At 40.7% G+C, this 15705-nt stretch overlaps 1 protein-coding gene across 2 annotated transcripts in view; it reads right to left on the bottom strand.

Moving 5' to 3' along the window:
• LOC108247988 (transient receptor potential cation channel subfamily M member 1-like) overlaps nucleotides 1–15705 on the bottom strand; it is a 101507-nt gene that overhangs the window by 69028 nt on the left and 16774 nt on the right. For both annotated transcript variants that reach the window (XM_037980005.1, XM_037980006.1), the window contains exons 9-14: nucleotides 7875–7947; nucleotides 7686–7786; nucleotides 7452–7610; nucleotides 7048–7182; nucleotides 4830–4880; nucleotides 2058–2198 (exon numbers count right to left, since the gene is read on the bottom strand). In XM_037980005.1, the coding sequence (XP_037835933.1) occupies nucleotides 2058–2198; nucleotides 4830–4880; nucleotides 7048–7182; nucleotides 7452–7610; nucleotides 7686–7786; nucleotides 7875–7947 (660 nt within the window). The remainder of the gene's footprint in view (nucleotides 1–2057; nucleotides 2199–4829; nucleotides 4881–7047; nucleotides 7183–7451; nucleotides 7611–7685; nucleotides 7787–7874; nucleotides 7948–15705) is intronic.

Here is a 15705-nt window from a genome sequence, read left to right as displayed (position 1 = left end):
CCCAGTTGTCTACAGTTCATGGCTGTCTTCCGTAAGCTGATTGTGCACAGCGGAGTGTCACCCAGCACAAGCAGAAATGTGGCCATCATGGACAGCACATAATGCCTCATGTTGTCTGAAGCGGGGCATCGTGAGGCGGCAGAGTCGCCGTTTAACGACAACAACTTGGACCACACATACTGCACGTGGATATCAATAAAACATGTTAAGTTTGTGTCAAACATTGTCACCTATATTGCAGGGTTTGTTGTGCGTCGGATCATGTCTGCTGTATGTTGTGATGTCTGCAAAGCATCCTTAGTGTCAGCTGCTGTTCAACCATGTCATGAGGAGTTGAAAAATGAAGGGGGGCTTGTCACACCATCACAAGGTGTAGTCCACATCCTCACAGCAGCAGAAAAAGGTATCAGGCTGTTCATGAGCACTGCGTCAGCAAAAAACATCTGTTCCGTAAATAAAATAACAATGTATGTGAAGAATGAATGTGGGGACATTGATCCACTTTGCCTTGGGGAACACATTACAGAGTCTCAATATGGAATAGATAACCATTACTTTGACATCATCAAAGTCGTGGTTGCCTGTTATTACACCATCAGGCAGAAACACATCGCACATTTACACTCCTCACATCTGAAAAAAAGAGTCTGTACAACAAAAACTGACCAAGGTTATACTTCTCAAAGGCCACAAACTGCTTTCTGACAATGTATTATGATCAGGCAATTTTAAATTTGGTGTTTACATTTGTTGTTCTTACAATACACTAATGCATTTGCCTGCATCTGTACTTGCTTTCATTTCTGAAAAGCTTGTGACTTTTTTTACCAAAATATTTTTATTGAGATTTTCCACTTTGAAAACATAATCATGTAACAATCTGAACAAGTTTTCTTTGAAGTTATTACATGACAGTAATTATTCTTTCTCATATCTGAAGTTTGTGACATTTAATTTTTTTCTTTAATGAAAATTTGTATTCTTTTTTTTTTTTATCATTTAATTAATTTTTCGTCTGGTGTATAGTCTGTAAGACAAATTATACATTTACCCATTTTTTTTCTGTATTGCTTATACTATTGCTGATTTGACTACTGTTGTGATTGTAAATAAATAGCTCTGGTTTTGCGTTTCTTTTAAATTCATGGTTGCTATTATTTAAATTACAATAACTGAGTATTTGTGACATTGTATGATAAAGTACATGCACTATTGGGCTCATCTTACCCACTAAAAAAATTTATTTCGTTAGTCCTCAGCATTGTTTATATAGCCCTGCGCCTTTAAGAATACTGTAGCAAGATGGCGCCACTTTCGCCGCACCTCGGCCCGAGCCTTTAAAGCGGCATGTCATGTCTATACATATAAGTCATTGTAGAAAACGGTGAGCCACAGCACCTACGTTTCCTGAAGGCAATATGAGTGACACAAGTCTCCTTCCTTCTTTGTTAGACTGTCAGTCATGACTCCATGCCCCTCTCAGCTGAAGCCATGCCCCCTACGCAAAACGGGGCCCAAAGTCTGAAACTGAGAAAAACTGATCTAAAAGTAAAAAATAGATCTGATAGTGGAAAAAAAGATTTGAAGCTAAAAAAAAAGCTTTGATCCTAAAAACATAAAAACTGAATTGAAAAAAAAAAATAAAGTCCTCATATATCAAAATATAGAAAAGTGAAAACTAAAAATTCAGAATTTACTCGAAATATTTCCAGAATTAAACCAATATTTTATTTAAACTGAAAAAAAAAATGGCACACTTCTTTTTAATTTGAATACATGATTGAATTTTTCAGGTTTTGGACTAAAGCTCAAGCTTTCAATTTCAGTTTTAGTTTTTTGATTTAAATTTCTTTTTTAAAATTAACAAAACATTTGGCATTAATTTAGCTTCATAATTCAGCTCTAAGCTTTCACACTGCATTTTCAGGGAAATGCAATTTCTTTATTTTTTTATTTATCTTGTTTTGTCTTCTTATCTCAAAGTCATATAACAATTAAAGAAATTCACTGTGCAGTTGACCAAGTTGACCATTTAGATGTTTTCTGTCTTTACTCACTCTCTTGAGACCATACAGGTTGTTGTAGAGTGCCCTGAAATTCTTCCTGGTGTAATTACACCGATATGCTCCACCCATCAGAAACTCCAGCACCAGTCCGATATCAATTAGTGTGATCTGGTAATCTGGAGGAAGATTCCCCTGAAACACACATCAGTAGATAATGCATCTTCTGTCACATTGCACATTTTCTTTATTCTGCTGAATGAAATAAGAAGACTTCTGGTAAAACTGACAAACTTGCTTGCTGTCAGGTCAGATGCTGTTATAGGACTGCTACACTCTCTCCCGGTCTCATCCTTCTCTAAATCTCTACCATAACACAGTCTCTTGCACCCTACAGTATCAAAGCAGTACCATCTAGTGACCAAAAGTAATACCAGCAACATAAATGCATTCACTATGTAAACTTAAGAACACAACATATCTCTTGTTACCCAGACAAACATTCTCAATCCTTAAAGCAAAAGTAGTATTTTCTTGGAAAGACTAATATTCCCAATGCAAAATAAAGAGTCTGCAATTTCCACCTGGTCGAAGCAGACGGCTACTTGTCTTGAGCCTGGTTCTGTTGGAGGTTTGTTTCTGTTAAAAGTTTTTTTTCCTTTCCACTGTTACCAGTGTGCTGCTCAGGATGGGAGACTGTGATGAAGTGGACATTCAACACAATCTGCTGGCTTCCTTGGATAGAAAACTTTTAATAATTGAATGTTTTTGTACAGTGCTCTGAGACGACTTTTGTTGTGACTTGGCGCTATATAAATAAACTGAATTAAACTGAATTGAATTGAATTTATCTTTAACCTTTCAGTTAGTAGGAGGGCTATTAAATGCAAATAATGCTTTCACAAAACATGAACAGAGTTAGAACCTAAAGCCTTTTGTTCACATTGTTTCACTTTTTTCCCAATATTCTTTTTTCAACCAACTTATGTCATCACATAGTCTTGGTACATGTCTAGTTGGTACACGTGTTTCCCTTTGCAGAACAGTTTGTTTTTGTGTCTATTTTGGGCTGAGGGGTTCCCCTGCTGTATCAGTCTTTGGCATTTCATTTAGGCAAAGCGACAGTCAAGCTGCATTCAATCTTTTCCTGTCACTGAGGACAAATGAACTCAGTCCAGTCTTCTGATGTACTGACAAAGAATCGCTGTACTGGGTCTCTCCTTTTCCCACATGAAAAAGCTTTCTCACTCTTTCCATTGCTCCAGTAATGACTTTAGTGGGTTTGGCTCCCCTCTTATGGCAGCTGTGGCTCAGTGGTTAGAGCAGTCATAGATTATTAAAGATTATTTAAAAAATATCATTAGATGTAGTAAAGTGCTGTATGAATGGGTAAATGATGGCACAGACTGTGTTGTAAAGCGCTTTGAGTGGCCTGATTTGCTAGAAAGGTGCTTTAAAAGTACAGTCTATCTACCATCTTTTTTAGTCATGCACTTTTGGCTTGTTGTAAAACCACTTTCTTTAACATGGTCGTACTGTCCATTGTCCTTAGATGGAGACAAGATGTCCAGTTTTGTTCTAACTGATCTTAATCAGAGAACCTGGACAGGGGATTCACCAATTGTGACATGTGGTGAGCCTGGTAGGTGTAAAGCATTTCACTAACTAATGACTTGCCGGGTCATTGTGCAGTTTCTGCTGCCTGAATGAGATATTTTAGCACTCTATTAAAGTGTCTCACATATCTGTTTGCCTGAGGATGGTAAATAATTGTTCTGATGTGTTTAATGCCACATTGACTCCTGAAATTAGCATATCAGAAGATGTAAACTGTGGTCCATTACCAGTTTACATGTAGTAAACTATTAAAATAAAGGTAAAAAAATAGTTGTGATGGTGTAAGGGTTTCCTTCACATGCAAAAACAGAAGTCAGGAATGCCATGACAGTATTTGTTGTAGCATTAGGAGTAAATACTACTTTAGGCCATTTGCAATACTGATCAACAAGGATGATGGCAAACCTGCAGACATGAGTTCCAACTGGAGTGACATAATCCCACCACACTAGTATCAATATCAATATGATCTAACACCAACACTGATATTATACTGTATGTTGGCGTAAATTCTCAGCCATCCAGAACATGGTAAATGTAAAAAGTTAATAATTTAAAAAGTGAATAAATACACAAACAAATAATGACAAAGCAACTGGACTTCTTTTCTGTAGCTGAAGATGTTCAAGGTTCTAAAGTCTTATCTGCATGATGTTCTTATCGATATATAATATCAAATAATCCTTCTATCCATCCATTTTCTTTTATCCATTTCTACTTTCCAGGTCACCAAAAGCTGGTGACCATCCTATGTGAAAAGTGGGGTACACCCTGGACAGGTCTAATATCATATAATATTATACAAAAACAAAATATTATTCAAATATTAGTATTTGGACTGATCTGCATGCCCCTACTTCCATGATGCAAAAGTCAAATGAAATGTGACATGACTGTTCTGCCAGAGCTCGCTTTGAAAAACATCCAATATGTATCCAATGTAGTACCACATATAAAAGTGACCATGATCAGATTTCCCATGTTTAAACTGTCATATATATATATATATATATATATATGGGTTGTATATGGGCAAAAAAAAAAAAAAAATGGATTTGGGCCATATCTGCAGTGTATACATAGCCTTTGATGGGTCTGGGATTGCAACCGGGAGGGTTGCATCTTTTTTAGTTAAAAAAATAAACATGTGCAAGTTAAAGTTTGAACTTCATTTCAAATATTTTATTCCAAATGTTTCCAAAACTTTACCTTTTTGACATCTCGTACCACAAAATGCAGGGTGTTTGCTGGTCCCAGCTTCTGCAGAAACAAATCACAAAGATAAACTGATTACTTTTTCTATGACTTTAACTTTGAAAATCAGCTGGAACCTTTTTAATCACTTTAATCATTGAAAGTCTGACAAACAAGAGGATTCACAGTATTTGGTGAACATATAGGGCAGGGAACAGATGGCAGCAGAGAGCTCCTCTGTAATCTGACAGAAATGTGACTCCCCTTGCTTTAAAAGCTTTTTATGTCTATGGATTAGATAAAGGTTAAAAGAACAACAGGGATAATAGAGAAAATGGAGGAAAGAAAACTGCAGGTCAGCATATGAAGGTAAAACCAGAAAGCTTTTTTTTTATTATTCAGTTTATTATTATTTTAAAACATTTTTATCATGTATTCACAAACTTTCCAACATATTTATACTCAAACTTCTCACATTGTATCTTACAGAAAGTGGAAAGTTTGAGTGGACAGCAGTGGAAGTTTTGTAATAGATAACAGATAAAAGAACTTTATGTTCACCTGTCTTTTAATTACAAATGTACTACTTTTCACTATTCAGCTTTCCATTCACATACAAAAATAAATTTGAAGAAATGAAAGTGCAGCCACATAGAGAGATCCAAAAGTATTCACCTCTCTTGGGAATCTTTCTATTTTGTCACCTTACAACCTGATATTTAATTTAATTTTTAAGTTAATAAATACATATTCAATGATTCTATAAAAATGCTTTAGATTAATGAGTTTAAATAGGGGAGGGATGGTTTTAAATAATTAAAAAACCTGAAAAGTGGTGAATATGTATATAATTAACATCTTTTCCTTGAAGCTGCAACCATTACCTTCAGAAGCCACATACAGTGCATCCAGAAAGTATTGACAATTTTTTGTGCAGCACTCCACCATTCAGACCTGTATGGCAGAGCTCTGTAGAAAAGGTTGTCCTTCTGGAAGGTTCTACTCTCTCCATATACCACTGCTGGATCTCTGCCAGAGTAACCAGACTTCAGCCTTTCTACCCTGATTGCTCAGATTGACCAGGTGGCCAGATGCAGTCCCGGTGAATCCAAACTTCTTCCATTTTAGGATGATGTATGTCATTATACTCATTAGGACTTTCAAAGCAGCAGGATTTTTTTCTGACCTTTCCTCAAATTTGTGCTTTTAATACAATACTTTTTAAGAGGTCTACAGTCAGTTTCTTGGACTTTGTGGCTTAGTTTGTGCTCTGATGTGAACTATGGGACCCAATATAGACAGCTGTGAGCTTTTCCAAATCATGTCTAATCTACTGAATTTATCACATGTGGACTGAAATCAAGTTGTAGAAACATCTGAAGGATGATCAGTGGAAACAGGATGCATCTGAGCTCAATTTTAAGTGTTATGGCAAAGACTGTGAATACTTATGTAAGTGTCATATTTTTGTCTTTCATTTTTACTAAACTTGCAAAAATTTCACTTTTTTTACTTTGTCATTATGGGGTTCTACGTGTATAATTTTGAGGAAGAAAATTATTTTAATCAATTTAGGAAGAAGTTAAGACAATAAAATGTGGAAAAAGTGAAGCACAGTGAATATTTTCCAGATTCACTGTAATTAGTTCAGTAAACATGTGATCTTAGTGTTAGATGATCTCAGTATATATACATCTGCTCTAATGTCCCCCAGAATCAACACCTCTAAGTAGTAAGGCCTACCACCAAGAAGGAGACATCATGAAGACCAAGGAACCCTCCACACAGGTTAGAGATGAAGTTGTAGAGAAATAGAGATCAGGGTTGAGTTCTAAAATATATCCCAGAACACAGAATATCCCAAAGAGCTTTTTAAATCCATTATTTGTCAGGATTTGGGTTTTGTTTAAATTATCCTTCCATTTTTCATTAATCTGAAATACAATTGTTGCTTTTAATCAAATATCCAGTATTTGTGGAACACAAATAAACTAGGTTGCTTTGTCACCTCAGGGTGGCAGTATGAGTCACATTGTTTGTGGTTTTAAATTAGTAGAAGTATTTGTTCCAACTGGAAACAAACCCTGAGCAGGTGCATTCAAAGAGACACCATCTTTAAGAATTACTTTTGTTTCTGTAATTATCTGCAATATTTCTACCCTTCTTATTTAACTTTGCTCTTTCACATTTTCTAAATGGAAATGACCCCAGCTTGTGTGTATTTGTGTCTCACCGTGTTGTACAGCTCCTCTAAGCGCGGGATCGTGAGGAAGTGGTGGATGTTGACCCCGTTCTCAATCAGCAGCTTCACAAAGTCCACCCTGTCCAACACCAGAGCGTCCATCATGGCCTGTTCCAGGGAGTTCACCTGTCCAACAGCAACACCACTGTCATCATCTTTATCATGGTCACCATCTTTGTCATCATCTTATTCTTGATCACCACAGTCTCATTTATGATGATAGTGTAGTCTAGCTCCACCATCGCTGCTCTGTTTAGCCTTCCTACTGTAGTCCAAATTTGTGTTGTGTAGAAAAGAGATCTTTTCTATGTTATAAATCACAATATCGTTAAACATCAAGTCTTTTCTTAAACACTTTTTCAAAATGTTCCTGCTGGTTGGTACCAGTCACTTACCCAGTTGAGGAGCTCCAGTTTGCGAGGATCAGTCTCCTCAGGAGGCTCTGGTTTGGGTTTGCCTCCTTTTCCCTTCTTTGCTCGGGCTTTGCCTCCTGCTGCTGCTTGTCGCTGAGATGACGGGCTTTTGGGTCGATCAGCATTTAGAGCAGTCGCAGGCTGAAGAACAAAAACACTTTGTTCAGACTATCAAGCTGAAAGGAAACCCAACAGCAGACAGATCTGGGAACTCACAGGCCAGTGGAGGCCATACACAAAGATCTGACTGCGGGCGATGTCCACTCTGTTCCAAGCCAGGGCCAAACTCAACTGATCCGATGCTGAAGCATTGGTACCTGAATTCATGACAAGACGTCACATTCACAGCATCAGAATAATAATAATAACAACAACAACAATAATAATGTTTATATGTGTTCACACCTTTCAGAAGAGCTGTGAGGATGGACATCTCAATGTCATGCTGCCCCTCTGAGCCCATCCTAAACACTGTAATCTACACAAAGAAACACAATCAAACAGGAATGATTTTAAAGTTTCACAGAATCTGAGGAACAAAACTGCTGCTCAGCAAACTCACAAAACATTCAGCTTCCCTAAACTGCTTTGTTACCCACCTGTCTCTGTCTCCATGGTAACAGATTACAAAAACAAGCTACACTTATTAAAGTGTGAGGATCTGGAGTTTTTCCTGCCCTGTGGGCGATGCCTCTAACCTCCTTTTCTCCCAGCTGTTGTTGATTCCGGCTGATGAGCAGTTCAGGCATTTAAGCCTCTAGCTGGGTTCAGATCTTCGCTGGAGCATCTCACCTCCTGGTTAGAATCTCAGCCACCAGGTTCTAACATTAAGCTTCACGCTACGTTAACCTTGTTTTTTTTGTGTGTTCCCTTGCTTCAGGTTAATGTTGCTTGGCTTCCTGATTCTGTGAGCTACCTGGACTTACCTTGACACGACTTGGATAAACTTACCTGTTTTTGATAACCTGGACCTCTTACCTCTTGGATTCGGACTGGATCCACCTCCTCGCCACAAGACCTCCTCGAACCTGTAAGAGACAAACAATTATTCACCATTCCTCGCAAAAGCAACAAACCTGCAACCCTAGTACCTGAGACTCACCTTGCTCTTCCTTGCCTTGCAGATCCTACTGTAAATAAAACCACTTACTTTTACTCTGTGTTCGTGTCTGGTTTCGGTCCCGCTCTTACGACTAAAATTCTAGTTTATGTCAGTATGCTCCAGCCAGAATTAGTCCAGAGTGGTTCAGATTCAGGAACAATCTAGTGAACCCGGTTCTCCAGTATTGATATCCTGAGTAATATACCCTGTTTGTCCTTGTTACTCCCAGGCCGGAACTCTGAATGTGGGCTAAAAGAATTGTTAAAAAGAAATGGCGGAACCCGCGACTCCACCCAAATTCACTGAAGCAACATGTCAAACTGGCCCGGCATGAGTCTATGCTGAACGCTTTAAGTAAATGTATGTTTAAGTAATGTTTAAGTAATGTTTAATGTTTAAGTAAACGGGATGGATTGATCAGCTAACAATGCTAACTCGGGACATTCACCAGAGGTTAGCATCCCTGCTACAAACCTCTCCAGCCGCCTCTGCTTCCGCTTCCGCCGCAACCCTAGCGTCACTTCCGGTTCAGACTTCCACCCATCTCCGAGAGGTACCCTCACCAACTCCTGAACATTTCTCCGGGGAGATAGGAAAATGTGCTGGGTTCCTCTTACAATGTTCACTGATTTTCTATCGCTCCCCGCATTCATTTGTTGACGATGCTTCCAAGATCATCTACATCATCGGCTTATTAAGAGGTAAGGCTCTAAGTTGGGCTGAAGCTAAATATAGCTCCAGAGCCATTAGCCAGACCACATTTAACTATTTTTTGGAGGATTTCGAACAGACTTTTGGGATAAAATATAACGAGGCCGAGATTACACAAAGATTGTGGCATATTAAACAGGGACAAAAATCAATAGCCCAATTTGCCATAGACTTTCGGATACTAGCAGCGTCTTCTGGCTGGAACAACCAAGCCTTAAAGGGAGCCTTTATCAACGCCTTGCAGGAGCCCCTCAAGGATCTTCTAGCTGGGAGAGACGAGCCACACACACTGGAGGAGCTGATCACATTAACCGTTCGCCTCAACAACAGACAACGGGAGAGACAGTGTGAGAAGTCCTTCAGTTCCCAGCGCACCCGGCCTTTCTCGGTCCGCTTAACCACAGAGAGTCCTGGAGTGAGCTCTCCTCTTCCAGAAATAGAGTTGGAGCCCATGCAGGTGGGGCGTGCCAGGCTGAGCACTGAAGAGAGGCAACAACGTTACGAATCTAAGGAGTGTTTCTACTGTGGGGACAAGAGACATTTCCATGCCAGATGTCCTCTTCTGTTAAAAGGACAAGCTCACTAGACACCTGAGGGATTCTAGCGAGCAGTTTTTGTCATCCCCTCGGCTCTCGATTCTACCTCCATGCTACCATCACTAACCAACATCCTTTCACGCACTGGTCGAGGGGCAGAACAAAACCTCATTTCTGAAGATCTCTCTCTCCACCTACAACTCCTGTTACAAAAGATGTCTACCCCTTTACCTGTCATGAATGTTTCGGGCCAGGTCATCACCCGTATTAATTATCGAGTCTCTAATTTTCAACTCATCGTCTCTGGTAACCATCGGGAATCAGGGGAATTTTTGTTTTTTTCATCGCCCACATCACAGATGATATTAGGCTTCTCGTGGCTCAGGAAGCACAACCCGGTAGTCAACTGGACTGAGAGGAGGATTGAGTCGTTGAGTGATTTCTGCCTGAAGAACTGCCTCCAGTCTGCCGTGCCTGTCCTGTCAGCAAGAAAGGAACCCCCTGAGAAAATAGACTTATCTAAAGTCCCACCTAAGTAACACGAACTGGCCCCAGTGTTCAGTAAGGCCAAGGCCCTGTCCTTACCACTGCACAGGCCATATGACTACGGTATTGAGCTTTTGCCAGGGGCTCCTCTCCCTTGAAGTCGGCTGTTCAACCTCTCGGGACCTGAAAGGGACTCTATAAGAACATACATCGAGGAGTCTCTCTCATCTGGCATCATTCGTCCCTCTACCTCTCCCGTCGGCGCTGGCTTCTTTTTTGTGGCAAAGAAAGACAAAAGCCTCTGCCCCTGCATCGACTACTGAGGACTCAACCAGATAACAATAATAAACAAGTATCCCCTACCTCTAATCAATTCTGTCCATCAACAACTCCACTCAGCCACCATCTTTCAAAAACTGGACCTCTGCAACACATATCACCTGGTAAGAATAAGAGAAGTGGACGAATGGAAGACCGCGTTCAAGACTCCCCTAGGACACTTTGAGTATTTGGTTATACCTTTTGGACTTACTAATGCCCCTGCAGTATTTCAGTCTCTCATAAATGATGTGCTATGGGATTTCCTAAACAGATTTGTTTTTGTCTACTTAGACGACTTTTTGATTTTTTTCTCAGGACTCCACTCAACATCAGCGACAAGTGAGGGCTGTTCTTCAAAGGCTGTACGAGAACCAGCTCTTCATAAAGGCCGAAAAATGTGAGTTCAGTGTACCCTCTGTAACTTTCTCGGGTTTTATTTTTGGGCAAGGCCACTACAAGACGGATCCGGAGAAAGTAAGAGCAGTGGCTGAATGACCAGTTCCTTCCAACTGATGCCAACTTCAGAGGTTCCTGGGATTCGCCAATTTTTATTGTCGGTTTATCAAAGACTACAGCAGGGTGGCTGCTGCCCTTACTCAACTCACATCGGTCAAGAAATCCTTTGTGTGGTCTCTGGAAGTCCAAGCTGCATTTGGTGAGCTGAAATTTTGTTTTGTCTCCGCTCTCATCCTTCATCACCCTGATCCTAAGGTTCAATTTATTGTAGAGGTTGATGCATCAGACTCTGGCGTTGGGGCCATTCTCTCACAGAGAAGCCCTACTGACAACAAGATTCACCTGTGTGCTTATTTCTCTCTGCGTCTATCCCCAGCTGAACGCAATTATGATGTTGGCAACCAGGAATTGCTGGCAATCAAGTTGGCCTTGGAGGAGTGGCGGCACTGGCTAGAAGGCACCGAAGTCCCGTTTCTAATCTGGACGGACCATAAAAACCTTGCCTACCTTCGAACCGCCAAGAGGCTCAACCCCCGACAAGCCAGGTGGTCTTTGTTTTTTGACAGATTCAACTTCTCAATCATTTACAGACCCGGTTCCAAAAACGTCAAGCCTGATGCCCTGTCCAGATTATGGTCCAGCTCAGAGAGATCCAACACTGAGGAGCCTATAATTCCGGCCACCATGTTTATAGGTTCCCTCATCTGGGCCATTGAGAGGGAGATCTTGGATGCCCAGCAGACGGAACCAGACCCAGGCGGTGGAACCCCCGACAAGATGTCCGTATTCAAATCTGTCAGACCTAAAGTGTTGGATTGGCTTCATTCTAGTCAATTTTCCTGTCACCCCGGTATCAATCGCATATTAAGTCTCACTGCCAGATATTTTTGGTGGCCTTCACTGTCAGCCGACGTGAAGGTGTTTGTTTCAGCTTGTCCTACCTGTTCCCATTTCAAGAGCAGCAACCGACCCCCAGCAGGCCCTTTGCAACCACTACCGGTCCCCAGTCGTCCATGGTCCCACGTTGCACTGGACTTCATCACAGGGTTGCCTCTGTCACAGGGTAATACCGTCATTCTCACTGTGGTTGATCGTTTTTCAAAAACAGCACATTTCATTCCAATACCCAAACTTCCTTCAGCCTTTGAAACTGCACAGCTATTGATCCAACATGTGTTCCGTCTCCATGGCATCCCGGTGGATGTGGTATCTGACAGATGTCCCCAATTCACATCTCAACTCTGGAAGTCGTTTTGCAATGGCCTCTGAGCCAAGGTGAGTGTCATGTCTGGGTACCATCCTCAATCCAATGGCCAAACTGAACGTTGCAACCAGGAATTGGAGGCTGCCCTCAGATGCCTGGCTAGTGACAACCTGTCTACTTGGAGCAAACAGCTTACTTGGATTGAGTATGCACATAACACGCATGTATCATCTGCCACAGGTTTGTCCCCTTTTGAGGCCTCCCTGGCTTACAACCCCCTGCTGTTTCCTAGTTTTGAGAATGAGATTGCTGTCCCTTCTGTCCAGATCCACCTACGTAGGTGCCGGAGGATCTGGAGGCAAGCAAAGTGAGCGCTCATGAGGACATCGGAACAGAACAAAAGGCACCCCGGGTTACCAGGTCAGGGACACAGTCTGCCTATCGACTAAGGACATTCAGGTAAGAGGCACTTCTAAAAAACTGGCCCCCCGATTCATTGGTCCCTTTCCAGTAGAACGGATTATAAATCCCACCTCTGTTCGCCTTACGCTTCCTGCAACCATGTGCATTCATTCCACCTTCCATGTGTCCCAGTTAAAACCAGAAGTTCAGAGTCCATTGAGCCCACTTACCATCCTCCCCCCTCCCACCCGTCTAATCGATAACCAGCCTGCCTTCACCGTAAATCGCATCCCAGACGTCAAACAGAGGGATAGAGGGTTCCAATACCTGGTAGACTGGGAGGGTTATGGACCTGAGGAGCGATCTTGGGTTCCCAGGTCTTTTATCTTAGATGCAACACTAATTACTGACTTTTACAGAGCTCATCCAAAGAGACGTCTCAGGTCGCCAAGAGGCGATCCTTGAGGGGCAGGTACTGTGAGGATCTGGAGTTTTCCCTGCCCTGTGGGCGGTGTCTCTAACCTCCCTTTCTCCCAGCTGTTGGCGATTCTGGCTGATGAGCAGTTCAGGCATTTAAGCCTCTAGCTGGGTTCAGATCTTCGCTGGAGCATCTCACCTCCTGGTTAGAATCTCAGCCACCAGGTTCTAACATTAAGCTTCACGCTACGTTAACCTTGTTTTTTTTGTGTGTTCCCTTGCTTCAGGTTAATGTTGCTCGGCTTCCTGATTCTGGACTTACCTTGACACGACTTGGATAAACTTACCTGTTTTTGATTACCTGGACCTCTTACCTCTTGGATTCGGACTCCTCCTCGAACCTGTAAGAGACAAACAATTATTCACCATCCCTCGCAAAAGCAACAAACCTGCAACCCTAGTACCTGAGACTCACCTTGCTCTTCCTTGCCTTGCAGATCTTCCTGGTCATGATCACTGTAAATACGTCACATGTAAATAAAACCACTTACCTTTACTCTGTGTTCGTGTCTGGTTTCGCTCCCACTCTTACGACTAAAATCCTGGTTTATGTCATAAAGTTTTACCTAACTTAAAAACCCTATTAGTACAAAGCTAAAGTGAAACTGTTGCCAAATATTTTACACATTCTTTATATTACGATCAAATGATAGAGATCATAGGAGGAAATTTTATTTTAAAATGTCATTTATATGAACTTCATTACAATAAATGTGTTTCTCAGTGCATGGAGTCAAAATGTGGAATATCTGGATAATAACTTGAAAATTTGTTTAACTGTTAATCAATTAAAAAAAAACTTTATAAAAAGAGTTGGGTTTCATTTGTAGATAAATGTTTATGTAAGCATGACCATTTGTAATTTGTGGGCTTATTATTAAAAAAGTGGCAGAATATGTAAGACTTTTTTCTCCTTTCTCCATTTTCACTCACAAATTGTGTTATTTCATTGCTCTTTGTTGGATCTTTGTTTTTGTGGATTGATGATTGTTGTTGCTCTGGAGCAAGTTCTGTTTACACATTAGAGATGAATTCATGTAAAAGCTTTTAACTTATAAGTTATTTTAGAAGAAGCTCTTGTGCTGAACACAGTAAGAGTCTTTACTGTCTTGGTCTCTCTCAGAATGACACAGTTATGTTGGACTTTCACTAGGAAGCATCATTATGAGAAATATCTAAGCAGAAGGAAAGCTGGTGGAGCCTAAAACAGACACTGCCTTAAGTTTGTACCTGCATCGGTTTTTGTCAGCATTTCTTACTGTTCTGTTCACAGTAGCTTTCAGTCTGATAGAAAGATTCAGATTTTCAAGGTGGTAGTTTATTCTTTTTGTAGAAATGTGCAGCATAATTGTGACTGATTCACACGAGCACCAACTGTTTTACAGGAACATGCACAGATCCAGAGTCAGTGGTGTTTCATGTTGATCAACCTCAGGGACAGTGGAGGTTTTGTGAATGTTAGAGTGTGTGCTTCGTATGTGTTTAGAGCTGAGTTCTGGCTTCAATCTAGCTCTGTGGAGAAACATGAGCATTTTAATCTGACAGCAGATCAGTTTAAGTGAATTGATGCTCAGATTGTTTTGCATGTCTGTCTGTTTGCTGCAGCTGTTCTATGGAAGAAGCCGAGGATTGTGGGATTAAATAAATGGACAGAACAATCTGTGTTAAGTGCTGCAGTGTTGCGTCAAAAGTAAAACCTTCGTCACTATGTTAATGTTGTAGTCAGCAGGTCAGAGAACAACTCAAATTCTGAAAAGTAGGAACTGATGTCATTCTTCTGTCCCACAGAGTTAAACTGGTTGGTTTAACTGGTTAAAGTATTAACTATGTTAACTCATAGTTTAAATTGCCTCACATAATTTACCTCAACATCACCAGCAGGGAGTACATTCATTCACCATCAATGGAAAATAATCATCCATAACATTATAGTGAAGTGAGGGCTGTTTTGTTCTGATCTAATAGAAGAGCTGCTGTATCTGAAACTGCTGAACAGGTTCCTGGTGGCTTTGACAGACCCTCCTCCACCTGAACCACTAAATAATACCCACCAAATCCCTCATTACTTTTGTGCATGGACAGGACAGCAGAGTCTTATAAGACAGAGTCGTGGAGTCTGCTTTATGACCAACAACATAGTCCATGCACAAACACTGCAGAGACTACCCTGCACACCGTGATAAATACACAACACCACTGGTGACCAGGCACTGCATTTATAGTGGTGTGGGGCACTAAAAGGGCTAACCTTACTTGAGTTTTGCTAGAATTTGAACAACATGTCTATTTCCATTTGAGAGGAGATAGTACACTGGACGATTGCTACACACAGTTTAAAGACATAAAGCTACTTCAATCTGAGTCAACAAATAAAATTTATTACACTTTTTTTTTAAGTTTAACAGTTTTATTTTTAAAACTCCCGTCCTGTGGAAAAGTACGCTTATAGCCTAAAAGGTGTGTCCAGATATATCATCTGTAGAGAGAATTTATCATTTGTGTCAATACGACAAGAAATTGTGTTGAATGATGACACAGACA

The sequence above is a fragment of the Kryptolebias marmoratus genome, linkage group LG15 (assembly GCF_001649575.2).
Source record: "Kryptolebias marmoratus isolate JLee-2015 linkage group LG15, ASM164957v2, whole genome shotgun sequence".
Classification (NCBI taxonomy): domain Eukaryota; kingdom Metazoa; phylum Chordata; class Actinopteri; order Cyprinodontiformes; family Rivulidae; genus Kryptolebias; species Kryptolebias marmoratus.
Note: the sequence above shows the minus strand (reverse complement) of the source record. Positions and strands in the feature narration are given on the sequence as shown.